Here is a 27,622-nt window from a genome sequence, read left to right on the forward strand (position 1 = left end):
CTACTATAAAAAACAATTACGTACTCTTATTCGCATCGATATAATCACCGCCCGGTCTCTCTCTGCTAGATTACTGATAAAACGGCACAATTCAATCGAAACGGATGGGTTTCGCGCGTGACAAACCGACGCTCGCTCGTATGTAGGTAGGTATGTGCCTGAATGCTAGGATATCTCCGTATGATTTCATCGTTCGTTAGTTGTGCCATGCTGCTGTCCGCGCGCGTCGTTCCCCGTGATGATTGCGCTGTACCAATTTGCGAAATTTAAAGGCGCTGAGCAGCAACACTTGTAGCCGTGCATTGTCTTTGTATGTAGCTCCGCGATGAAGGCACGCTGTGGGGGGGGGGGGGGGGGGGCGACGGAGAGCGGGCAGCCGGGCTGGACTGTCCATTGTTTCGTCAACGCCGCTTGGTCTGGGCGGAAGATCGTGTTCATAAGTTACTACAACTAACGTCAGCAGATATTCATACTCTCAGAGCTTGTTCAATACTGGCGAGTCCGACGTCTTTTTGCGATAGCTCCCACAGCACGCTCTCTGCGGTAGAAATTACGGCCACTTCAGACCCGTTTGGGAATTGGCAGAGCGCCCGGGTCGCGTCTGTTGATGGACGTATGGAAACTGTTGTCATATTTGGGTCAAATACGTGCAACTTATGAACAATCGTGTGTACCGAAGGCTCGTGCTTCGATGCAATGCTGAGTCGTGGGTCGAATTTGTTCTGGCCCTCGTCAGTATTTGAATATTCAGCTCAAGTTGAGCAATCTTAATGGAATGTGATGAGTCTTTCCCCGCCTTCAACACCTGGATCCGCCGTAGCCGAAGCGGCAGCAAAACGTCCACGGTTGCACTTCTCGCTGTCAAAACATCACAGCAAATATGGATATGTGCAGAAATCTGCTGCCATACCATTTTTGTCGCTGAAACGAAACCACTGCCACTATGCCTTCAAACGGTTGGTAGCTGAGGTGGTAACTAAGCTGCGAAAAATCGTTAATCTACTTCCAAGCGCGGCTGTGATGTGAGTGGAGTGAAACGCATAGATATTTTTCCGCGCGTCGGCCTTCTGTGTTTCTTCGAATGGTGCGGCGTACGTACGATTCAAGCGGGTATCAAAGTCGGACAGTAACCCGAAGGTACTCGAAGGGCTGCCACTAGAAGAGATATCTATACACACCCACCGTACGGCTCCCCTCTGGCTTCCGAAGCTGCATGAATGAATGCTGTTTAGCTGTAAATAGTATGGAAGTCTTAAAAATACAGTTATCGTTATCGTTATCGTTCGTTATCGAGAGACATAGTAGGCCCTCATTCCTAAAGATTGTTAAGTACTAAAGATTTATTTGGAATTTCTTTATCACTATCAGGATACGAATCGATGCAAAAAAAAGCATTCCAAGCCATCCATTGGCTAAGAATCTCATCTACACCTGTTGCTTTTCACTATATCACTCACCTCTGTAGACCTTGTGCGAAAAAAAAAACCAACATATGTACAAACCAGTCATCGTCATTAAATAAGTCAGTATACGATTGCAGCGGCAGCAGCAGCAGTAGTCTCAGAGGCACCTTAAATTATGTAACACCGCGTAGAGTGGTGCCACCCAGCTTAGGATTAATGCGACTAGCTTGTTGACTGTGTGTTTGTTTTCAGAGTTCATCTGCGAAAGTTGCCCACCACACACATGTGCGGTAGTACGTTAACGTTGCTGGTTTCGCGGTTGATTTCTAGATCCGTGCGTGAGCCGCACACGCAACATTCGAATCGTTTTGTAGGTACGACCCACTCTGACGGGTAAGAAAGAGGCTGGGCGGCGGCAGTGCAGATTTCGAGTTTGAGATTTGGTGGAGTGCGTTTTGCACGCTAAGTTTCTGCACTTCGCGAACCTAAAGAAACTGGTCAACTTGGGTCAGGTGGCGAGCGATGAAAAAAAAAAACCTGTTCGTTGGAAAGTTGACATATTGCTTTTGGTATAGGAAATTAGTTCATGCAAGCCATATGTAGAGGAAATCCATGTTGCGAATTTAGTGGTTCAAATCCGTTGATCTTTATTATGTAGAAAGAGAGTGTGGGTGGTTTTTGTTTATATAAAAATCACAGCAATGCAGATTTATGGGATATGGTTTACAAATCAGCGGGTTCAAAACATAATTATTCTCCGTTTATGTAAAAATCTCGTACTTTGTGCTTCACTCCATCCATTAGGTTTTGTACAGTATCCTCGGTGATCTTGCTGGCAGCTCTGGTCCAGATTTGATTAAAATATTTGTCGACATTGACATGATGTCAAGTAAGCCAAAATAGAAAGGCAGCAATCGCTTTTGTAGACACTCCTTCTGGACTTTCTGCACCTTTCTGTCCGTAGAACTATTCGCACGACCAATATTTTTATCACTTCTTGATTTCTTTTCGACACTCATACGTTCAGAAAATCATTTCAATCATCATTTGCGAGTTCACTTATCAAGAGGTGAGGATTTTTGGTACGGCTGCACAAGATCCGTTCGCTCACGTCGTTTTCATTCGTCGACATTTTAAGCACTGTTTACAAAATGTCAAATGAAATCAAAGTAGGCGAAAATATAGGCCAACAACTATGTTTGAATGGAAAGAGTCGCTTATAGCTGGAATATTGCAAGAGTTACACTGATTTCCGGATTGTTGCGGATACAAATCTTATAAGCTACTGCTGAAAATACGATTTAGGTGGTTACTAATAATGTCATTCCAATGTCTGGAAAAGTAAATGTTTTGATTTGAGTGGTTAATTTTCTTCGTTGGTTTTTTTTTTTTGTGAAGAAGTATGAACTCATCTCAAATTTATCACTCAAAATCCCAAAATTTTCGATTGGACGTCACCGAGACAGATCCGCTGTGTTGCGTATTTTGGGTATAAAGGTTGTTGTAGTTTTTTGGCGTATCGAGGTGAGGTTTTATCTGACCAAATCTGCATGGTGGTTTTGAAGAAATGGAGTCAAAATTTTCTTCAAACGTTCGTTCTGGTACACATCTTGATAGATAGCCAAACCATTTGGCTTGAGCCATCATTTAAACAAGAATAATGATATCCTTTTTTGTCCATTGCTTTAACCGATCTTCCACTACCTTCCTGATGAATTATTGTTAGTGTTTGCAGGAGATTCTACACAATCGAAATCGGAACATTTTTGTTTCTAGAATGGCTCACCGAGAATATTTTACCAAAATTCTTGTGCAGTTCCGTTAGAAATGTATAATGCGCTTGCACAATGCTTCTTGTTTCAACACTATTTTAAACAGAACTGAACATATATGAACAAAACATAATATACTGGCTAAAAGAAGAGTAAGAATCCGCAAGCAATCTGAAACTTTCTCGCACTTCTAATGCAATAATTTCTTACTTTATCAACAAATTGAAACATTACAATATTTCAAAGAGGTCGAAGCAAGCCATGACCGAAATCGGACGAAAAATTTTTCGCTCGCATGTTATATCGGAAGAAAAATTGTTTAATTTAGTTGTGCATGTTCGTTATAGATGTTATCGCGGAGTGAGTTTATTTTCTAAATTTAAAATTGTTTTTTCTTAAAAAGGTTGCGGATGGTTGTGCGAGGCCGTGATCAAGATTGGCCAGCTGGTTCCTGCTTTGAAATCATCACATTGTTTGGTAATTTTCGGTTATTTTACACCTAAAGAATTGTTAAACATATATACAGGTGTTCTATTGAAATGTGCTGAGTGCGAAAAGTGTGAAGTTCCACAAAAAAGTGAAAAAAAAGTGAATTTAATTGTGAAAATTTAATATTATTGCGTTGCTATTTAGATTCACCAAGTGTTTATTTTTTCTTGTTTTTTTTTTCTATCGCTGTCTTGGCGACGGTTTGAAAGTGTGGAGTGTGTGGTGTTATTACATACAATAAGGAGAGTGTTTTTCGAGCAGCTGCTCCACATAGTTTTATAGTGATTAAATGCTCATTAGGGATTTATTCATTGGCATGGTGCAAATTATATTTGGCTTGTATCTAATTAAACTTGAAGTGAAAATTTGCCAATAAGATTAAAACCATGCATCGCCGTTTACAGTGTTTATGTGCTATCTTTTTTCAACGAATGAAATGTTGTATGGTGTACAACATTTGTACACATGTACAACGAATGAAACGAGTGTGTGAAGGCATACATGCATGTTGCCACTGTACTTCCATTTAAAGAAAAGTCCAAAAACGATGAAAACAACTGGAAAATGAAGAGATGAAAGCTAAGTATACGTTTTGTCTTGTCTGTATTGTAAAGTGATATTTTGATGCTTGTTTCTAGTTTTACTTTATGTGAGAAAACAGATACAGAGAGATTTTGATTTCATCGTTGAAATTGTGTGCGCGGTATTTTTTCCGCAGGGTTTCAGTAACAAGTTTTATTTTTGTCCACAAAGTGTTAGTGTGGTTTGTGGAGTTTGGAGTATGTGTTTCTCAGGAATCATATGCTTTGATTTTTTGATTGTTCTAGCTTTTGACCAGTTGTTTTACATAATTTGTTATATTTATGACTAGTTCGGCACTTTGTCAATAAATTTAAAAATATATTCAGGCTTATATGTATATTTGCTTTTATTAAATTGTTGCCAATTTTCATATTTATTAGGCGTATTAGGCGTACATTGTTAAGAGATAATCGACGTAAACGCCGAGTTCCTGCGCGTATGTGTCGGCCGGGAGGATTAAAGCGGTTGTTCGTAACGCTTCGGTGTAAACGCGTATTCAGCCCGGGCGAGTTTTGCTGATATATGGACTTCCGGCGTGTGGTGATTTCGCAAAGTGAACCCAGATATTTCATCATATCTTTCTCATCTTCATCAACGTTAAGTCGGAGACTGCTCGCGCGTTGCATCTAAATTATTACATCGGAAATCGAAGTCGATTTCGTTCAGTCGATAAATATCATTTCAACCCCCGCGTCGGTACCTTCCATGAGGTCGTATCATCTACAGATGGATCAACAACGCGCAATAGTTTTAGGTATAAAGAGCATCACCTTACGAGGAGATATACGGTAATTTAAAGTTGTCTCGGTTTAGTCAAAAATCCTGTATCCTCGCGTACGTTTTATTGTTGCGGTGTTACATTGTCAAACTAAATAAGTTCGAATCACATTATGAATATCGTGGCGGATGTAATAAACTTGTAGACGCGGCACTTGTTCTGAAGAACCCGACATTAGCGCATTAGCGCATCGTTTACCAAAACGAACCCTGCTGTATACCTTCCCCTTTATCCAACATCCCAGTGGTTTCTCGTGGAAGTGCAGAGGTGTTCTCGGCTTCCAATAAAGCGAGTATCACGTCAACATATCCCTATACAAACTCCTTTTTTGACCTGCATTCGGATGCGGCCGGCGATGGTATTGCCTAATATAAAGATTTAGGTCACCTGTTTTTACACATTGAGGATGCATGTTGCTCCCAAACATCATCTGTTGGTTCTTTGTGTAATTACAGCTAATCTGGCAATAACGGAGTAGCAACCGCGGGCGGTCAATCATGCTCATGCTCATGCTCATGCTCAAATTGAAACATTACAATATTTCAAACGCGATAATTAAGCTTCTTCGTTTAAGGTAATAGCACCAGTATTAACTATAGTATGTCATGTTTAAAAGATATCTATTTTTATACCTTAGAAAAATAAAAATTTGTTAACCTCACCAGTGGAATCGGATGATTTCACTTATTTGCTTGAGAGATAAGTTTGAATCAAGAGACGCTTCTGAGTTTGTATATTAGCCTTGGCAATCCTATATTCGCCACATCACGCTCATCTACTGGTCAGTCTCAGAAAATGTAAAAATCACACGAATTTATTTTTATTTTATTTTCTTGTGGTAAAATCTCTGGAAGAAAACCATATACAAACCCGGGGAATCTATTATTCAAAATATCCACCGATAATACGGTTCAACACAGGTCCAGGCCTTGAAGCTCGAAATGGAATGGTTGCCCTAGAAAGATTATAGTCTTTTTACTATTACTGTGAATTTAGCCTCAAGATTTTTTTTCAGAGACTTATATGAGTTTCATCGTGAAAATAACGTTGAAGCGACGAACCCGGTGAGCAATTTATTATGCGACTCTATGACATAATTTGACGCATTTCTACACTGACTAGAGGCACCAAATTTCACAGGAAAGGTTGAAAGGCTATAATCTTTGTAAGGCAGATATTTTGAGCTTCAGGGCGGCATTTCTTTTCGCTTTTGTTGACAGTCATGGAGGAAATAATAAATACACTTGCAGTGCTGGATATTTTTTCGTATTTGCGCAGTGATTTTGATTGTTGTGTGATAAGGAGCTCCGTAGTCGCAAGGTTACAGAGTCCGCTTTGATAAGCGGGTGGTCGTGGGTCGAATCTTAGTAGAATCAGGCCTTTTGGTTGCCAAAAGACATTAGCATGGGTTTATTCTCAGGCTTCCCACCAAGTACCCTTCCTTCAATCTGAATTCTACAGTACCTATGTTGACTCTCCTTCTAACAAAAATAAGTCCCTATTATAATAGAAAAACTGGTGTGAGTAACGTATGAAAGTTCTCACCAGGAAATTGTAATTAGGCGATATTGTTTGGATGGACAGAGGCTCGGTATAGCAGAGTAGTAAGCTTGAAACGGGGAAAGGTAAAACTCACACACAAGCACATACTGCTAATAATTTGAAGTGCGGAGTACAGAAAACACCTGGGCAATATCACAATAGATCTAATCTCTGGTCGCAGTGATGAATCCACACAGGAAAAAAAAATTGTTGTGTGATGTTATGTTACGTCATTATGATCTGCAGACACTCTTTTAAAAAGAGGAACGGAGAAATTTCTGTGTCGGTGATTCCGAAAGTTTTTTGCGTGAGTAAGTGTTTTTAAAGTGTCGAAAGCTATAAATATAGTATTGAAATATATATATACAAAACAATCCAAATTAGCTTTATTTCTCTACATATCGTTAGCAAAGTGACCTTTTTTGTTCCAAATTCATTTTCAATATTTCGTGGCTTGTCCTTTGTTTTGTAAAGCCATATTCAATCTTCGTGGTATGTTAACCACCAGGTTTTTACGAGTAGAAGCTGGACTAGAATTTCACGCTGCCTGTACAACGTTCCATAAGTCTGTTTCATTCTTTAGATAATGCTTTGCGACGTTGGACCTAACAATCTTCCATAGATTTTTTATACGGTTTAAGTTAGGAGACTATGCTGGCCAATCCAACATTTTTTTTCCTCTGAAAATAATCTCCAAGTTTTCAATGCTGTATTTTTGGGATCGTTAACCTCCAACAAAAAGCATGTTTTCTTTGGCATACGGAAGCATTACGCTACGTAAAATATCTACATAGTCGTTAGTATTCATAGTCTATGTTATAAAATGAATGGGTAAGAGTAACTATTGTATAACTGACAATTTTTATCAAAGTTAGGCACTATCAAAAATAGCTTACAAATTATCTAAACACTTGGATTCTGCCAATGCCAATTAATTTTATAATTTTTCGACCGTGTCCACATAATTGTGTAGGTAGAAGGTGACTAAAACATAACCTTCTCTCTCGCTCTATGAACGTTCAATTCTTTTTTTAATCGCTCACAACGGTAGTGTTAACATCGCAGCTGCTACGAAAAATAAATAAAAAACGGTGCAAGCAAGATTATTTATATAGTAATTATTTCGATTTAGGTTTTGTTTTCTGCCATTTTTAATCAACACAATTGTGTGGGCTCAGTTGGAAAGGGTTATACTACAGATTTGACAAACCGCATTTCCTGGAAGATTCGTAAAATCAATTTATGTATTTAAAATTAATTTTTAAAATTGTTTTTTTTTAAGTTAATTTTAAATGAAAATTCAGACGACTTCTTATAAACCTTTCTCTAGATAACTTTTCTCTAACTTTTGTCATAGTTTGGATATATCGATTTAGAAAAAAAGGGTGAAAAACCTCAGCCCTTTTCAGATGTTAGTCTATATAAATTTTATGAAAACTGGATTATGCTAAGTTGCCGAATAATTCTAAAAGGATGCTGCCAACATCAGGACCCTGACACACTAGAAAAACAGTCACTAGATTTTCAGTTTATTTTTGCGCTTATCTGATCATCCGGCACATTTAAACTTTGTGCTAGACACCAGTGTTGGTTACCACAAAAGATCAAAATAATGGTCGCAGTGGTCCAAATCTTACAAAAAAAGACACCAGTGTTTCAATAAATTTTAAAAATTCCCAGTATGAAATTTATTTTGCAAAAGCATGAGCATGAAAAGAAGAATTTAATAATAGTTGAAGAGGTTGTTTATAAGACACGGCCGCAAGGTTAACGTAGAATAACGGCAGCCTGTCTTATGTCAATGTATTTTTGCAATAGGTTTGGGAATACACTCAATCAATTCGACTGTGGGAAGCGGTAAATTTCATTGGTAATTCTTTTCAAACTCCCTGTTTCCATTAATTGATTGATAACCTTGAAGAGAAGCGTTGATCTAGGATTTCCATTTACTTTTGACACGGCTTATTCTAGTTCTCTTGTTATTCTTTGCTCTGTCCACATTGCTCAGCCATTAGCAGTGGCCAAATGGCTAATGGTGAACGCGACGCGACAAATCCGGACATGTTCAGCAATGCTATGCAGTGCTGCGGTCTGCCGGTTAGTCCGTCTGCTGTGGAACATTGCGATTGAATGAGTCGGCTGCTTATTTATTTATTTATTTGCGTCAATCATTGTAGACTATATCCTACACCTATTGCAATAAAAACAATAAACAATAAAACAATAAAAACAAAAATTTTGCATGCTAGCTTTTATACGTAACTACTGAGAGTTGAACTTCCGATAGAAGTTTCTTTATGAACTAAAGCGAGTAAAACAACAAACATAACAAATCGGTAAAAAAGTCAAATCGTTGGTATACTTAAGCGTCGACTATGCTAGGAAGAAGGCCTTGTTTCAGTCCTAATTGATCGAATCATGCGTTCAGTAAGGTTCTACCCTTTTAAATAGTGACCAAGAAAAAGTTACAATTTCCCGCGTTTTGCTGGGTGCATACCTAATTTTACAAACAAGTAGAGTATGGATTAGGGAAATCCGTTCGAAACTGATTGAGCTTCAAGCATTTGGAAGTGGACAGTTTTCGTGACGCTCCTGGTGTTTCCAGGATTTTAATTTGTACCCCTGTGTGCCGTAAGACGTAATTCTACGTCAAAAATCATTTAAACTTTTTATTCATTTTCGGTGCATCTGTGTTGATGTTTTTCTGCTGGTTAAACCTCAATTCAATTGTATTTTTTTTTGAAGTGTGCTGATAGTTTATTTTGTTCTTGATTGCAAGCTCACTCGTGAGTTTTCAAAATTGTCGCCTGATATTAGTGTATTTGTAGTGCCCTAAATGTCTAGTAACATAGATGTCCGAGTTTCGGCTGTCGCCCTGATGAATTTTCATTTCTTACACATCATAACTTTCTGGTAGTCTCACTTTAGGTGTAATATACATATATTTGGTTTATTATCAACAGGTGTCAACTAGAAACTAACCATTTTTTTTCTGCTGTTGTCAAAAATGGCAGATGTACTCAAAGAAAACCTGATTTATTGGTAATGAAGATACATTTATTATAAACGAAAAATAATGAACGTATGTGAAAAGGATCCGTAATCGGTTTTTCGATGAAGCTTTTTCATGATGACAGCACATGAGCAGTGTATGGCCTTCGCATCGATTCCTCTAGTTCCTGTCTTGATTCTACCAATCTACTGTTTGCAGTTCGCTGCTTGAACTCAAAATCCCAAAGAAATCTTCGAATGTGCGTCCCTGAGGCAAATTCATTGGGTTGTATATTTTGAGTATCGATAGGGCCAAGTGCTTGTTAAGCATCGTTAGGTGTTTTTGAAAAAATGGGATCAACATTTTCTTAAAACATTCGTTCTGGATTGGATTGGATTTGTATTGATAGCTGAACCACTGTGCTTAGCCATGATTTAGGCCAGAAGAATGAAGTCCTCTTTTGTCTATTACGTTAGCCAGTCTAGTTGAGGTTTGCAGGATATTATACACATTCGAAACCGAAAGATTTTCGCTGTTAACCTCCATTGCATCCTTAAAAAAACTTACGTTGTTTAACCTGATGTGTGGTTTTCCACACATACAACGTTTTAATTTGTTTTGGACAAGAAACAACTTAATTTTGACCCAAACTTACTTTTTTCATTGAGTGCGTACATACCTGAAGCTATAGGTACCAAATAATCCTGTTTCGAAAATCGAATGAGGTATGTATGTGGGCGAAAGTATGTGTATGTGTGTATATTTTCATTCTTACGACCATTATATCTCGATTTTCTCAGCATCAGCTGAACCGATTCGATTGTTCTTAGTCGCGTTTGAAAGAGCTATAAGTCTAGTTATTTGACGAAAAATATCGTTCTGATCCGAAGGTTCATTCAGAAATGACGTAACGAAATGTGGTCAGCTTATATAGGAACTGATAATCTAACCGATTTTTTCTTTCAGCGGTTTGATTGATTTGAGTCCTTTTGGTGCTAGATGCGTTTGTTAGGATTTGGAGGATAGATTTTTATTCAAAAATATACTTAAAATAAAATGATAATTTCCAAAGGTACGTTGAAAAAAAAGAGCAAAAAAAACTTGTGGAAACGCCTAGTACAAAATAAAATGATAATTTCCAAAGGTACGTTGAAAAAAAAGAGCAAAAAAAAACTTGTGGAAACGCCTAGTACATTGCAGTAGTTTGGAGGTAACCAATTGAATGATATTATGCGTAGTGTACAAAAATAATCTTGAAAAATACATTTGGATTATCTCAGCAATGGATGTATTGATTTGATTTCCTTGGCTGCAATTGGAAGGGCTTGAAGGCCATTAGGTCATCATCGGACATTTGTTTGATCCGATGGTTCATGCAAAAGTTACAAAACAAAACGTGTTTACATGATGTGAGACCAGTTAAACATGTTATGATAGCAATTGAACAAAAAAATCCTAACATCGGTTTGACCAAATGAAGCAATTTGGTGCTAGGAATGTTCGTAAAAATATTCTGAAATCTATGCTAAGCAAAGTAAGCAAAGCCTTGGTGCTACATTCCGATTCGTTCATTATACACAAACTTCGCAGTCAAATGTTTAGTGTAAAGGACAATTGCGGGGCTAGCGCTACGATCCTACTAACACTAACAGTTTCTCCCGAGCCGAGACTCGAACCCACGACGACTGGCTTGTTAGACCATCTCGGGAGATTCATTCTAAATTTATTTCAATATACCTAAAAGTGCGAGTATACTTATCTTGCAGTAGACATAAAACTGTGTAAATGTTGAACACTGCTCAACCAGGCTGTGCAAACACTAAATAGGTACTTTAAGCATTAGCGTATTCGTAACCCATATGTGTGAAAATTATCACACTGGGATGAAACAAATAAACACATACTTTTACACATGTCCCACGTAGCCTTTTGATTGATTTGATTTTGATGCGAGTTACAAGAATGCACCTGTAAACATTTCTAAAATCAGTCAAACCGTTGAACAAAATCAATTTGTTTATCAGTTCCCATGTAAATTGATCACCTTTTGTTACGTCATTTTTGAATGAACCTTCGGATCAAAACGATATTTTCCATCAACTAATAAGACTTTAAGTTCTTTCAAACGCGACTAAGAACAATCGAATCGGTTCAGCCGTTGCTGAGAAAATCGAGATATATTGGTCGTATGAATGAAAATAAATACACATACACATATTTCCGCACACATACACACCTTATTCGATTTATGAAACAGGATTAATTGGTACCTATAGCTTCAGGTATGAAAGCACTCAATGAAAAAAATATGTTTGGGGCAAAATTAAGTTGTTTCTTGTCCAAAATGAATTCGAATGTTGTATGTGTGGAAATCCACACACCAGGGTAAACAACGTAAGTTTTTAAATATCTCATCAACCAAAAATATTTTTCCCTTGGAGAAAATGTATTTTGTGTAAGATTGATGGTTTAGGAATTGTCAAGAAGTTTCATCAAAATTGATCGAGAAGTTTTCGAAAAAAAAAACAAAACAAAATTCATGTGTGTGGTTTTTCACACAAGGGTTCAATGAAAGTTAAAATGCTTCACCGTTAACTTGGATGCTTGCGCAACACTTCTTGTTTCAACGTCATTTTGAACAGGACCGAGCATGCATAAGCATAACAAAAACTACTGGCATAAAAGGAAGAGGGATAGAGAGAGCTCACATATTCGTACTCTTTAAGGTTTGTTGTTGAGTGAGAGAATAAAAAAAAATCAAAATTTTGGTTGAAACTATTCTCTGCATAATATTCTTCTTTCTCCTTATTCTGGAATTTTTACTTATCTCAAATATTTAGATATTTCAAATTTTCACAGCAATCTGCAATTCACAGCAATTTTTTAAAATTATTTTTGACGGTTAGCTTCATTTCAAATTTTAATAAATTTTTATTGTTACTCTCTCTCTTTGATTCTTACTTGTATAAGAATTTTTGCTTGCTCCACTTTAGGATATTTCTCTCGGCGTCACAACAGATTTCTATATATTTTTGAATGTTTGAATCTTTTTGCGTTTGGATTACTTCTTTTTGTTTCTATCTCTCTTTTGCTAGGGCTCTCTAAAAGGAAGTTATCTCTTATAAAGGTACATGTTTAATCAATTTCTTGTTTCATCGTTCCTGAGATGAGAAAGTATCAGCTCACAGCAACTGATTGCTTGACGAACGAGGAAAGGTTCGGAAAACTCTTTTTATTTCGAAGTCTTCCGGGGTGTTCTACTAATTGGGTAAGGTATAAAATTGTTGCGGAGAAAATGGTCTGTTTTGTTCTGTTCTGTTGGAGTTTTATCATGTGTAACGGCACAATCGTAAAGCTTTTAAAAGCGTGTCTTTGTAGAAATTGCGTCTCGACACATTCCGAATTAGTTTTCTTTTTTCATTCGGACTGTGCTTCACACTACTCCCGCCATTTTAGTTCTGTTTCTCGGTGTTTCGCTCGCCGAGAGGCCTTAATTTTCACTAAGTTTTAGAGTAAGTTAACGTTGCTTTTTGTACTACATTCAGGTTTACTAACGATGGCCAAACATCTCTAAGACATTATTTAGCTTATTTATTTACGCAAGGAATTAGAATTAGTCAAATTTTGAAATTTTTTACCCGTAAAATAATGAAATGATTCGATTGTTTATAACTGCTAAACAGAAAATAATTTACATTTATCACAATGCAGAATATTTTCAATCGTTATTCACAACGGCGTCACGTTGACGAGTGGCCATTGTTTATTCTTGTCGTATTTCCTCCCCCTCAGCTTCAAATGGTCAAAGAACAATTAGAATATAATTTAGCTTTAATTTCACTGCACGCCAGATAGCGTTTGACCAACCAGTATTACCCAAGAGCAGTAAATCGAGAATTGCTCGGTTTGCCTTCGCACTGCAATGCCGTGGCATAAAGACGCGACCGAAACGTGACTGCAATACATCTCATTTGGAGAAGTATTCTTGCCGCATAGAACGGTGCGCCATCCATCAGCTAATGCGACCGCCGTCTCTATCATGGTCAAACATAGTTGACAACCATAGGAACCGTTCATTATTACCATGCCGTGGGCCTCGATCTGCGCTCTCATCTCGGTAAGCCTTCATTGTCACACTCAGACACACACACACACACACACAAAGCGGACGATATTTTGCAATCAAACAAGCCTCCAACAACACGACATCGATCGACGACGACGAGTGCAAGCGACACGGTCAATAAATCTTCATCGCTCCGATTGGCCATGAGAAATGGCCACCGAAGCCCAGCTGCAGCCGCCGATCGCGCTAAGCTAGAGGTTCTTCGCCTTCAGACATCCGCGATAGTTTCAACTAGGGCAGCTTCATTGTTCCATAGTTGCGGTAATAGCGCATCTGCAGCCAAATTTGCATATACCGACGAGATGAGTGCAGCGTTGGTTACCCGGTAGCCTTCCTTTCTAAACAGCAGCGAGTAGAAGATTGGCCGCAGATGAGCTGAAAAGATTACCGCCTCTTATAGGAAGTTTCGAATGTCGAAATAACAAGCAGAAACGATCCATTGTTCTAAACACGGTGCAGTGGTTTGCAACGTTTGATCAAAGCGTGTCGAATCCGAATATTCCAAATGAAATTTTGCCGTGAAAATGGCCTCAAATCAATTTCAACGATTGAAGGTTTCAATTTCCCAAGCCTCGTTTCGCGAGCCAATCAACAACCTCTGACTTCGATTTGTGTGCGCGCATATGCGCCGCTTGAGGCAAATCTTCTGCCAATCGCAGACCAGGCAGAGCAGATTGTGTAGCTAATTTAAAGAGCTCTCGTTGTGGTGTCCGTTATCTCGATGCAGCGGCCAAGAAACTACAACACGGTCCTTGAACCCCCGCACGTCACATCTGGCCGTTTTGTTCGGTGCGATTTTGTTAATTGAACATTGGTTTCGAATCGCTCTCGCTCCAGCTGGTGGCAGAGCCCCTTGTTGCTCGAACTTGGGCGGTGCGTTTCGCCGGCGAACCGAGAAGAAATAAGAAAACCAATCAAACAGCAGCAAAACCGTACAGAATGGAACAACAACCAAGTTCATTTCTGCTGATTACCGAATGCAGATGATTAACGGATTTTTGGTAACTTTCGGCATACGGTGAGATAATAAGAGTTTTTTTCTCTCTCAGCTTTTTTTTAAACCCCGCAACCTCGAAAACAGTTGCTGCTGATGGGTTTTAACACCTCGAAACTCGGAGTAAATAGAAGAATAGCATTTGGGAAGCAAGAAACGGTTGATTGAACTTTACAGTGAATTGCAAAAGAGTAGAAAATTATTGATAATATTACACTAAATTTACTAAACTCACTGACATCGTCACCGCGATGATGGGGAAGCTACTGTATCACCAATTAACCTGTTCAACGATCCTTCTTCAGCTAACAAGGCCTTTCCTGAAACGAAATCTCTCGTCCACTCGACGGTCTATCGATCAACATCAATCCATTCGCTACCACACCGGTAGTTTCGATCCAAGTGCGCAAAACCATTCCCAGTGCGGCTTGGTTACGCAAGGATGACTCTCGAAGCGGTTTGGGCCACCAAGTTTGGAAACACTTCCTTTCCAAACACTCGGTCATTCGTACCTTTACGCGAAGGAAAAGGCAACACACCTCTTCAACTGCAAATCGTTCACTACCGTCCGTTTATTATATAATAATTGTCCGAAAAAGAAAACAGTATACACAGCTTAAGCTGCTGTGGCTCAGTGGAAACATTTTTGGACGGCTAAAGTATGTGCTCGTGACACAGGATTGCGGCTGGAATGAAAATGACACTTCAGCTGTTCGAGATGTTTGCTTACAAAAGAGCTACGATCAAATCATTTGCAACTTTCTACCGGGAGCTTTGGAGCTCAGAGGCACAAAGCGCACAGTAGCGATCTATTTTGAGAATCATCAGGCAGCAGTCTAGGGTTTGTACTTGGTTTGCTTCTCGGGCTTCTGCTTTTGATCGATCTCGTAATTTTCGCATGTTGAAAGTTGAAGAATCGGTTACTAATAAATTGCGAATGACAATGGATTATGCTGATTCTTTTTTGTCGAATTCCAATTTTGTGAAATATAGTAGATTGGCTAAGAGTTCTTAAAAAGAAATCAGAATCCCGAATTTCCTCACACAAACCTAAATGAATGTAGATGATTTACCTGGACATAAACTGCTTCAAAATTGTATAAATCAAAAATTTTACTGCAGATTTCGAATCAAAATTATTATAAGAAAAATTAAACGTTAGGTCGGGATGAAAAGTTCCGGAAATTGGGGTAATTATTGAAAATGTAATGCATGTTTTTCATGAAAACAGTCGATTCGAGTTCGTCGTTTTACTAATTCGCTACCGTCATTATTTTGTTTCTGAATAAATTGATCGTATTCGGGATTGGTGCAGGATAAAAATTTTGAAAATTTAGGATTACCGTGTGCCAATGGGGGTGAGATTATGCAATACAAATCCATTGTTTGTCAGCCATCCCATTATCACAAGACTAATCTTTCTTGAATACAGTGTTGAGAAGTCACCATTTGTGATTGGACACACATACTCATTATTTCTAATATTTATTATAAATACTCAAACTACTTATTATTATTAGTATTCTTCGAATACTTAACTAAGAAAAACTTGTCTTCTAACCCAGAACAGATGGCTGACAAGTCACGGGTTGGATGGCTCTATCATACCCCTACTGGCACAATCTCACCCCGGGTGACGGTATATCTTGTGTTTCACTTCCATCATAGTTTTCAGAATGGCACTTGAAACCGGCAACATCTCGATTCCGAAAACATTAATATTCGGTGGTAGTTGGCTATTTTACGGTGAAACTGGAAACGGTTACAAAATGGCACTGGCTTCCATGATGCTAATGATGGTTTAGATTTCTCTTCGTTTGACAAAAATCGGCTTAGTACTAGTTACTTACCTAAACAAACAATCAACCATGAATGCAAGAACAATCCTTACTTAATACACTAGAGGTTCTACTTTTGATTTCGCGATCAAAACAGTCCAGAAAACAATCCCCCACAATTGTTCACATTTATTTGAAACCATAATCATTTCTTCTTCTTTGATTTTGGCAGCGATATTTTGCGGAGAAAATACACTATTTTTTAACACCCTACTTCGCATTCTAATCACCATGGATCACTCTACAGACCGTTCCGATAATTATAAATACACTTACGATCAACCGTCATTTCAAATAACGTGCAGTATTCAACCAAACGTTGGCTGCGTCCTGTTGTTTACATCCAAAAGAAACAGATGCTGTCATTTTTTCTAACATTTAGTGCGAAATTTTGAAAATGCGTGGCCTTTCTCCCGAGCAAAGAAAACGAATTGTGGACAAATGGGGCACCGTCAGTGGTCTTTCTATAAGAAAATTAGCCAGAGAAGAGTGACGGAGCAGTTCAAACCGCATTGCGGTAGTATTGTGAAGAGTGCACATTTACTGATGGCCCAAGACGTGGTAGAAAACCCGGGCCTGTTGATCCTACAATGGACAAAAAGGTTAAGGAATACTACAAGCGGCATCCTTCAGTATCAGTACGAGATGTGGCGAGAAAGCTTGGAACCTCGGCGAGTAACGTTATGCGTGCCAAGGGAAGAATGGGTATGCAGACCCGTCGGAAGCAGAAGCAGCCAAAACGAAATCCAAAACAAGCTGAATCTGTGAAACCGAGAGCTCGGAAGCTTTATGACAAACTTCTGTGTGTTATCATGGATGACGAAACCTACATAAAGCTGGACTATAAGACCCTGCCAGGACCGCAATTTTATACATCACCGTAGGGAAAGGATGTCCCTGGACCAGTGAAAGCCATTTACACCGAAAACTTCGGCAAGAAGGTAACGGTTTGGCAGGCCATTTGTGAATGTGGGAAAATATCTCGTCCATTCATTACGAATGACACAATGAATGGTAAAATTTACGTTAAAGAGTGTTTGCAGAAAAGGTTGTTATCCATGGTTAGGCAGCATAACAATCCTCCAATCTTTTGGCCCGATCATGCTTCCTGCCATTACTCTAAGGATGCACTAGGGTGGTATAAAACGAATAATGTCATATGTGTCCCAAAGGAGATGAATCCTCCAAACTGCCCTGAAATTCGCCCTATTGAAACTTTTTGGGCTTTGACCAAGGCAAAGCTGAGGAAATATGTCAAACCAGCGGACAATGTTGAAAAATTTAAAAAAGATTGGCTTAAAGTAGTAAAAATGGTCGGAGAACACACTGTGCTAAAGCTTATGAGTAGTGTTAAGAGAAAAGTTAGAGAACTCGCGTATAATACGAAAAATAATCCCAACTTGAATTGAAACTGGAAAGAAAACACTTATTATCTATATTTCAGAATTAAATGACCCGAAAAATCCTGTATTTTTTGTTTTATTCAAGAAAGAAGATGTATTTATAATTTTCGGAACAGTCTATAATACTTTGATGGATTGCACTCTACGCTTTGATTCGCCCGCTTTTAATCTTTAGATTAGGATAAATCGTATACTTACTGAGACAAAAAGGCTTGTCAGCGATGGTGCTCAGAGCTTTTCTCCTCCACAATCATCAAGGTTTTGCATCAGTGTTGGCAAAATTATTTTCTAATGGATATAATAACAGTTTAGATATGTCATGAAAATCCTTATTTCAATAGACTTGTTATCGTGGAATGGTACTGGAGAATTTAAAACAAAAATATTAAAATATTCCTTCAATGATTTCACGAACATCGGCACAACATTGGTTTGTAGAAATATGGACTAATGTTACAAGCAGATAAAGGCACCCGCACCATAGCAATGGCAACACTGCTGCGCAGGTTGCTTTCGTTTAATTTTACTTTCACCGTGTTTCAAAAGAATCATTGAAAGGTATTGTGGTGTGTTGAGCTTCATTGCAACGTATGGAAAGAGAAGAAAAATGACAAGACCAAGAGTGCTACACTCGATAGGCACATGCGAAAAAAAAATTATTCTCCATAATCATCCCTTGTAGGAGAAAAATAAAGACAAGTAATATAAAGTCACCTTTATGCTTGTATGTGGATTGGTCATTTACGGAGGGAAGAATGTTGCAATCTTTTATTCTCGGTTGAGACAAATGAGTATACATACTACTGTGCCTGCGGGTAATTCCGGGCGCTCATCCTCGAATTTCAATTTACAAAAGTGGGTTTCTTTTGGACATTTTTGTAGTATCATAGTGCACCATGTAGCGAGTACATGTACAGAGAATCTATTAAATAAAAATAAGTTGGTGTCTGTATAACGGTGTTTCACTCGAAGTAGAATCAACGGATTTGAATAATTCTTTTTGTGTTTGTTATGTCTTCATCTTCGACGAGTTAATAGGCCATAAAAATAACAATAATCAACTGATAAAGTTAGAAAAAAATTGAAATATATTTTCGGTTTTTCCCGCCTTTTACTCCAAGAACAACGTCATTAGATTGCTATGATTGTAGGCTATGACCGGTAGACAAGTTGTTGTAGCGTCGTTATTAAGGCGTCGTAGTTGAGCAAACAAGCACCTGTTATTGATTCACGTATTAGGTGATATTCGTTTTCGCTGCCTACTACACTGTATTGAAATGCGTCAATTGTGTAAAACCGAATAAAGAGCGTAAAACTAATTTGGACGTCAACCATGCCGCTTTTAGTTCAGAGTGTTTAATTTATAAAAGACTATTCGAGCAAAAGAAAAGCAGCTTGCGTTTCAATAAATAGCAAACAAGTTCCAACGAGAATGTGAATAAGTTTGATTTTTTGTATTTTAATATTGCGGGGTTGACAACAAACTACGTTGCATTACGTCAGATTGTTGAAGATAAACGTCCACTTTTGGTGTTTTTATCAGAGACTCACATTGTCGATGATGAAGCATTTGAACAATATAGTATTCCGGGATACAATGTTGCTGCTTGTTTATCACATTCTAGGCAAACCGGCGGTGTTGCTATTTATGTCAGAGAATCAGTTCAATTCCAGCTTTGTCACAACGAAGCTAAGGATGGTAACTGGTTCTTGGGCATTACAGTAGTTGGTGGCATGAAGGTGGGCAATTATGGTGTTTTGTATCATTCTCCTAATGCTAGTGACCGCCGTTTTCTTGAAATATTGGAAAACTGGCTTGATGAATTTCTTGATTTGAGTAAAATAAATATAGTGATGGGCGATTTTAATATTAACTGGCGAGATGATGCAAATTCGAATCATTTGAAGCGTTTAGTTGAGTCTTTCAATTTGAAACAAAGTGTGGATGAATATACGCGTATTTCCCAGTGGAGTAGAACTTTGATTGACCATGTTTATTGCAATTTTGATTCGATTCGTTCAGTTACGAATTCTGATATGAAAATAACCGATCATGAGACATTAGTAATTAATGTTCTAGAAAACTTGAATAATAATAATGATTCAATAAAATTGAAATGCTGGAGAAAATATTCGAAACAGGCTGTTTCGAACCTTGTTGAGAGAAGCTTGGGTTTTCCAATCGCGACCGGTAGTTTAGATGAATCTGCAGCTGTTCTTACTAACATTTTGAAGACGTGTACGAATCAATTAGTTGAACATAAATTTGTTTCGCTGAAAAACTCGAACAGCTGGTATAGTTTGGATCTTTTGCGCCTAAAGCGCAAGAGAGATAAACTGTACAAAAAGTTTTGTAGATCAAACAATCAGAATCATTGGATTGAGTACACGTTCGCGCGTAATAAATATTCACAAGCGATTGAAAAGAAGCGTTGTGAATATATCTAGAGAAAGATTGTTCAAAATCAAAATAACAGCAAAGAGTTATGGAAAATTTTGAAATCTTTGTTGAAACCTAGTAATTGTAGACCGCGGCACATTAGAACATTCAGAACAAATTATTGCATCTAGATTTAATGATTATTTTGTCAATAGTGTTTCATTGATCAATCAATCCATTGAATTGGTCGAGGAACCCGACGAAATAAAACAGCCGATTAACAGTAGTTGTACATTTGATGGTTTTCACCCAATCACGTTAGATGAACTGAGAAAAATTTGTTTTTCATTAGGTAAAACGGCTGGAGTAGATAATGTAAATGCTAGAGTTATTCAAGATTGCTTCAATGTCATTGGTCACACTTTGCTGGACCTCATTAATGAATCGTTGCAAACAGGGCACGTGCCTTTGGTGTGGAAAGAATCGTTGGTTGTTCCGATTCAAAAGGTTGCTGGAACGATTAAAGCCGAAGAGTTTCGTCCCATCAACATGTTACACACATTAGAAAAGATATTAGAACTAGTTGTTAAAGGCCAGCTTCTAGAATATTTAAATAGTAACTCGTTGCTAATTCCGGAACAATCAGGCTACCGGGAAGGCCACTCATGTGAAACCGCGTTAAACTTAGTACTAGCAAAATGAAAAGATAACTTAGAAAAAGAGACACAATATTTGCTGTTTTTTTGGATCTAAAACGCGCTTTTGAGACAATTTCTAGGCCCTTATTGTTGAACACAATCAAGCGCTTTGGAATTTCGAGTACTGCATTCAGATGGTTTGAAAGCTACTTGTCTGACAGAACTCAACGGACTGTTTTTAATGATTCTGTTTCTAGTCCCGTGGAGAATGATCTTGGAGTTCCACAGGGAAGTGTATTAGGGCCCCTTTTGTTCATTATGTATATAAATGACATGCGACGAGTTTTACGTTTTTGTGATATTAATCTTTTTGCCGATGACACCGTATTATTCATTGCAGCTAAGAACGTAGAAGAAGCCGTTTCACACTTGAACGAAGATTTACGTTCTCTAAGCAGATGGTTGAAGTATAAGCAATTGAAATTGAATATTATTAAAAACTAAATTTATGATTTTCTCGCGCACCGTTGTAAATGATGATGTCTCTGTTTTGATTGATGATGAGGCAATTGGTCGCGTTCGGGAGATTAAATATCTTGGCGTGATTATTGATGACAATCTAAAGTTCAACGCTCACATTGACAATGTCATCGAGAAAATTGCCAAAAAGTATGGAATTCTATGCCGTCTGAAAAACGAATTAACGATTGGTAGTAAAATACAGCTATACAAGTCAATCATCTCTCCACATTTGGATTTTTGCCCTACTTTTTTATACTTAGCCAATAATACACAACTATTGAGGTTACAGCGTTTGCAGAATAGAATAATGCGTTTGATTTAAAATTCTGATAGATTAACTTCCTCTGTTTTCATGTTGGACGCTTTGCAATGGCTATCTGTGAAGCAGCGAGTTGTTTATTTGTCATTTTTAAAATAATTAAAGGTTTGCTACCTCAACATTTGAGTGATCGAATTGAAAGAGGAAGAGATTTTCGTAGATATAACACTAGAACCGCGGATGAAATAAGAACACCTTTCTTTCTAACGAGAGCTTCACAAAATTCATTGTTTTATTAAGGTATAAATTTTTTCAATTCGATGCCAAGACATGTTAAACGTGCACCAACACTTGCGGAGTTCAAGAGACAATGTATTTCACACGTGAAAGTTTCTATTGTATAGAACGATACTAAGTTTTACAAAATGATGTAGAGTTTACCTGACGAAGTTTGAACAAACGGATCTTAAATGACGAAGTTTCAACAAACGGATTTATTTTGGATGAACTATTTGTTTTGGTTTCTATTCATATATTGATTGTTTTATTGAAGCTTGTAAATGACGAAGTTTTATACGAACGGATCTGATTGTGTTGTAAAATTTTATTTATATGTTTATTTTAAATTGGACTTTTCTAAATTTATAACAACAAAACTACTGTGTTCGTCACGGTGATGATGATGGATTTTTTTTTTTCTTTTCATTATTGTTGTTGTAGCTTTAAAAATAATAGAAAGAGACTACAAAAGCTTGAGCCTCGCGCGCGGTTTTCAGATAAAAATGATTTCTTTTAGCAAGTTAAAATTGTTATTTGAATGCTTAGAGAAAATCATGAAATAGTTGTGGTTGGTCTGGCTGAAGGTCATGAAAACCCTGTACTAGTTTTGTGTGCTCTATGAATCAAGTATACAGTTTTTGAAGAAGTTTATATCTGGAGGTAAAATCAGTTCGTTTTTTTTTGTTTTGTATAACTGATTAAAATGTGATCACATTAATTATCTATAGATAAATCGTCCAGCTCAAACCTTTGTAGGGGTATGTGGCGGGACCATCATCATCTTCATCATCATCATCTTGATTAATGATTGGCAGCTTCCAGTCTGTGACGACGAATGTGCAGCATAATATACCCATTAATCATGCCAAAAAAAATGCGCAGGAACTTGATTGTTTTTTGTTTGTAAGCCAATTCCAATGATCATGAGCAAATCAAAATTATTATTGAAACTTTAATTATGTTTGCTTTGTTTTTCGTCTTCCCGATCGTTTCAGATGTCGAATGCTGAATACCTGGCGCAGTTTCGTACTCCAACACTAACCCCCACTCCCACCGGGTAGCAACCATGAACCCTTGGAAGACTGACGGTTTGACGGATCGGCGGCATGCGATGAACCTTTCAGGGTTAAATATGACGGGCTCGAAAGAGATGCCGGTTGGATAGTGGATTGGTGTTATGCGTCAGTTTGTTTTCCGATTGATTTTGTTTATTAAAGTGTGAGCAAAAATGTAGACGCCCAACGGTCAAGTGTTTGTTTGTTTGTTTTTTCGCTTTTTTTTTGTTTTTAATTCGCTTGTTACCGCGCAAGGAGAGACGAACGCGGGCTTATACTAATTGAAGACCCGAGTGAGGAACCATTGGGGTTTTTCCGTGTTTATTTTTTTTTCGAGTGAAAACGCGTATGTGTGTGACGATGGGCCGCACACGGATGAGCGTCGTGTTGTTAGTGGTGCTCATCGCGTGCAAACTTGGCGATCCGGCGCGGTCCAACGGAAGTGACGGTAGTGATTCGGCGAAACCTGTACCACCGGAATCGACCACGGCCGGAAGTGAACGTAGAGGAGCACCTTCGACGGTGGCGTTCAGCCAACCGCGTCAGCGTGAAGTGCGAAACGGTGTCGGGGAAGCGTCTATCATCAACCGGGGGTGGTTCGCAAATGATGCTGTTGCTGTTGCTGCTGCTGCTGGAACTACAGCATCGGTTTCACAAGTGACAACGACGACGACGACTCCATCCACTTCGGTTTCATCGCAGTTGGACAGCCGATCGTCAGTACCAGCTGCCACCGACAATCTAAATGGTGAGTGTGACGATGGCATTAAGAGCACTAATTAAGATTCACTTTCGTAAAGCGACTACCACCGGGCGCGTTGGTGACGGTCGTTTTTTTCTTCTGCCTCGAACCGTAAAGAGGTTCGGGGGTGGTTTCGTAATACCGCGTGTTGCTTTCAGCGCCAGCCGTGCTGAATCTGATCGGCAAGCCGTAGAGTGCTTTTAACTTGCCGCGTAAGAATGTGCGATGGACTTCAACCGCCAAATCGTGTCACAAATTGGGTCAACGTGGCACTTCTGCACGTTTCTGGCTTCTGCCGATGGAGCTTCTTGACAGCTTCTGAAGAGCAGACGAGAAGATGGGGTTGACCATGAAGTTAAGATTCATAAAAAATCCTCTTCATTTCAATGTTGTGTGGGGTAGTGAGTAAGGGGATTTCTTTCAAATTATGTTAAGAAAATTATTCAATTTTTTAATTAAATTATGATACATTTACCGAGTTCCAACTAAATTTGATCATAGCTGTTAATTTTAATGAAAGAATTGGGAAACAAGCAAGCAGTCGATAGTTATAAGTTTAAAGAAATTTGTTTTTCACAATTCGATTTTTTAGGGCCGCTAAAAATTGATTAAATGTTAATAATGCATATTGTTGTTCACAGCAAAAACATCGAAAAATTCGACTTAAAGGATGGTTGGTTGAAGAAAAACGGTTCCTGTGTCATACAAAGAATCTTTAACGTTGTATACCATTCATATGAGTGCTGTTGGCTGACATGTTTTTTGCATTCATCAGCAAATTCTTAGATCTTAAACATCGATTGGGTAATGTTTGCTCTAAATTTCATATGGACATTAGTCTAAATTGTATTGCCACAGGCAAATTGTTTGTCAGGCGAAACAATTTTAGACTTGAAATTTACTATGAAGCGAAAACATTCGACAAACGGCCCCAAGTTCAGCCTCTAATATGCAAACACGCTGCTTGGGAAAATCGGTCGGCAAAGCGGTCATTTTGTCTAACGTGCTGCCTTTGTATTTACTCAAAACGCGTGTGATTACTTTCGAACAAAGGCTGCGAGACCTCCTCAATTACGCTGTCACAAGATCCGTCCTCAGCAGCCACAAACCAATAACACAGTCTGTGTTACACATTTTATCAATTTCACAGGCGTGTCGATCGCTTCTCCGGAGTGCTCCCAATGCAAGGCGCACGTGTTCCTTTAACCCGCCCGGGCTTTCCATCAGCTGGCCCCGTTTTGGTTGTTTAACGATCTGATTGCGTGAAAAACACATCGGCTCACGTGCCTCAGGCAGGCAGCCGAACGAACTAATTAAAATTGTTCAGTTCCTCGTCTGTTACTCGCTGCCCGATCTGCTCTCGCTGTGCCTTTCCAATGCAAGTGCTTTGCTCTATAATCGTCGCGAAAGTGCCTCGGAACGGAGCTCGGATCGGATGGCAGAACCTTTTTGCTCTCGCAACTGCTGCCGGCGCAAATCTCAGCCAGCATCGGCAAGTTCTTTGCCCTGCCTGTCTGGTGGTTTGGCACTGATGGATGATAGAAGGGAAAACAGATGGAAAAGTTCAAGAAACTGTTGGAAAACAATTGTGAAATAACACGTTTGCTGGCCGGATTCTACTGTGAGTGACGTGAGCCGCTCAACTGAAGCAAACACGAGCATTTTAGTCTGTTTCGAGTGTTCGTCAGCTTTGAACCAGTACTCGGTACTAAACATGAGACATCCCTCCTCGGAAGGTGGAACAATAGCAGTAACAGAAACTAGCAACGACATGCTTGACAGCCTGAGTTTACTGACCTTTGCAAGTACTGTTGCTCCCGATTGGATGTAACCGCATGTAAATTTAATACCGCCAGTAAAGTGACTCGTGGTGGACAACATAATCCACCTCTCAGAAGTAGGATTCAATTAGAGCTGTTTTTTCCTACTCTCGTTCCAATCTTGATACGGCTTCCCCTGACCGGATTAGATGCATCTGATTCATTGTTGCTCGGTGGCGCAGCTGCATTTGCAGATAGAAAAAAAAGTTTACCGGCCAACAATCGGTTGTATAACCTTCCTTGAACAAAATCATCGCCCGCAAATGGTGCAGATGAGCACGCTATCTGTCTTTCTCGAATACTTATTTACCCATCACCGAGCGCAAATGGAGGGCGTTTCGAGTTTTCCAATTCCACTCCCAGCTACACAGGCCATCCGTTTACACCGTTGTAAGATTTGCATTTTGGGCTGACCAAATGATTTGCCTCTCGCTCGAGGGGGATTTCCAGTGCCGGGGCGAACTGTGCGATCATGTGCTTATCGAAGAGCTTTCAGATGAATCGCGGGAAATGATCGACAGCCTCGTTTCCGTTTACGCTACAGCCAAAGGGTGGCTAGCGGCGCAGCTAGCAGGTAATTATTGGGTTAGATTTGGTCGGTATTACTAGGAAAACTGCACGCTTGATGAGCAATTGTGAACAGTTACAGACAAAACTGCGAACTATAATGAGATTTGCGTATGTTGATAAGCGCGTGTTGGAATCCGTTCTAGTTTACGGTGGACCAGTTAAAAAATGCTATTTTAATTATTTAATTTATTCAAACACTCTATTGATAAACTGAATTGCTTTGAAAATAATGGCTTGCAATGAGTTTAGACTTCTGACTGTTTTATATTGTCTGTTCAGAAAATTACTCCTGAGTCTAACTTAAATCGAAATTGTTTTTTAAATTTAAAGTTCTTAAAGCCAAAAATATAAAACATAAAAATTAAGTTTCAAGAGTTGAAAAAAGACATTGCAACATATGGGTCATTCCATACGAAGTGACCACGGAAAAGAATAAACTTGGACACGACCATCACGGATTTGGCTCAAAGCTGGGGGAATTATTCATCTAGGTTCACTATGAAAAAATCTCAATTTTGGTGTCGATTGGAATACCCCCCGCTCTGTGGCACCCCCCTCTTTGTGAGAAAGTCAGGCAATTTTTGTTTAAAATTGCGTTTTTCTTTTTCTTACAATTCATAGATGTAGGACGTCCGCAAAAAACTGATAGATGATTTTTAAAGAAAATACCCCAAGAAATAAAAAAAAACATAATTTTCAACTGGAAGTGTTGCAGAGAGATTATTTTTGTATTTGAAAACTAAAATTGCATTTTTCGGCCAATGCAGCCATTTTGATCTTAAATTTGATAATTTAATCGTGTTCCTTGGAAAATTTCACATAAGAAACAACTATCATCCCGAGGTAAAATGAGCCAATCTCGAGATATAATACTTTTACGAAAAAAGTTGTAAACGTAGTTCATTTTTTTACAATTTATAGACGTAAGACACCCGAAAAATAGTGATAGATGAATTTTGAAGGAAATAAACCTAGAAATCCAGAAAAAAAATATTATTTTTGACCGGAAGTGTTGCCAGATAGATTATTTTTGTATTTTGAAACTAAATTTACATTTTTCTGCAAATGCAGCCATTTTCATTTTAAATTTGATAATTTTATCGTGTTCCTTGGAGAATTTTACATAAGAAACAACTATCATCCCGAGGTAATATGAGCCAATCTTGAGATATAGCATTTTTACGAAAATAGTTCTGAATTTCGTAATTAATTTTTCGTAAAAATGTTATATCTCTTACGCTTATGCTTCTTACGTAAAATCTTCCGAGAAATACGATGAAATCTTCAAATTTAAAAGAAAATTAGCTGCATTGCCCGAAAAATGCAAATTTAGTTTTAAAATACAAAAATAATCTATCTGGCAACACTTCCGGTCGAAAACAATATTTTTTCTGGATTCCTTGGTTTATTTTCTTCAAAATTCACCTATTCGGGAGTC

The 27,622-nt window shown here is 38.4% G+C and overlaps 1 protein-coding gene across 1 annotated transcript in view; it reads left to right on the forward strand.

Annotated features, from left to right (window-relative positions):
• Nucleotides 1–27,622, forward strand: part of LOC129723939 (mucin-5AC) — a 234,230-nt gene that overhangs the window by 25,871 nt on the left and 180,737 nt on the right. Inside the window, exon 3 of the mRNA XM_055678436.1 lies at nucleotides 22,993–23,800. Coding sequence (XP_055534411.1) covers nucleotides 23,401–23,800 — 400 coding nt within the window. The 5' untranslated portion in view covers nucleotides 22,993–23,400. The remainder of the gene's footprint in view (nucleotides 1–22,992; nucleotides 23,801–27,622) is intronic.

This window comes from Wyeomyia smithii, chromosome 2, assembly GCF_029784165.1.
Source record: "Wyeomyia smithii strain HCP4-BCI-WySm-NY-G18 chromosome 2, ASM2978416v1, whole genome shotgun sequence".
NCBI classification, from domain to species: domain Eukaryota; kingdom Metazoa; phylum Arthropoda; class Insecta; order Diptera; family Culicidae; genus Wyeomyia; species Wyeomyia smithii.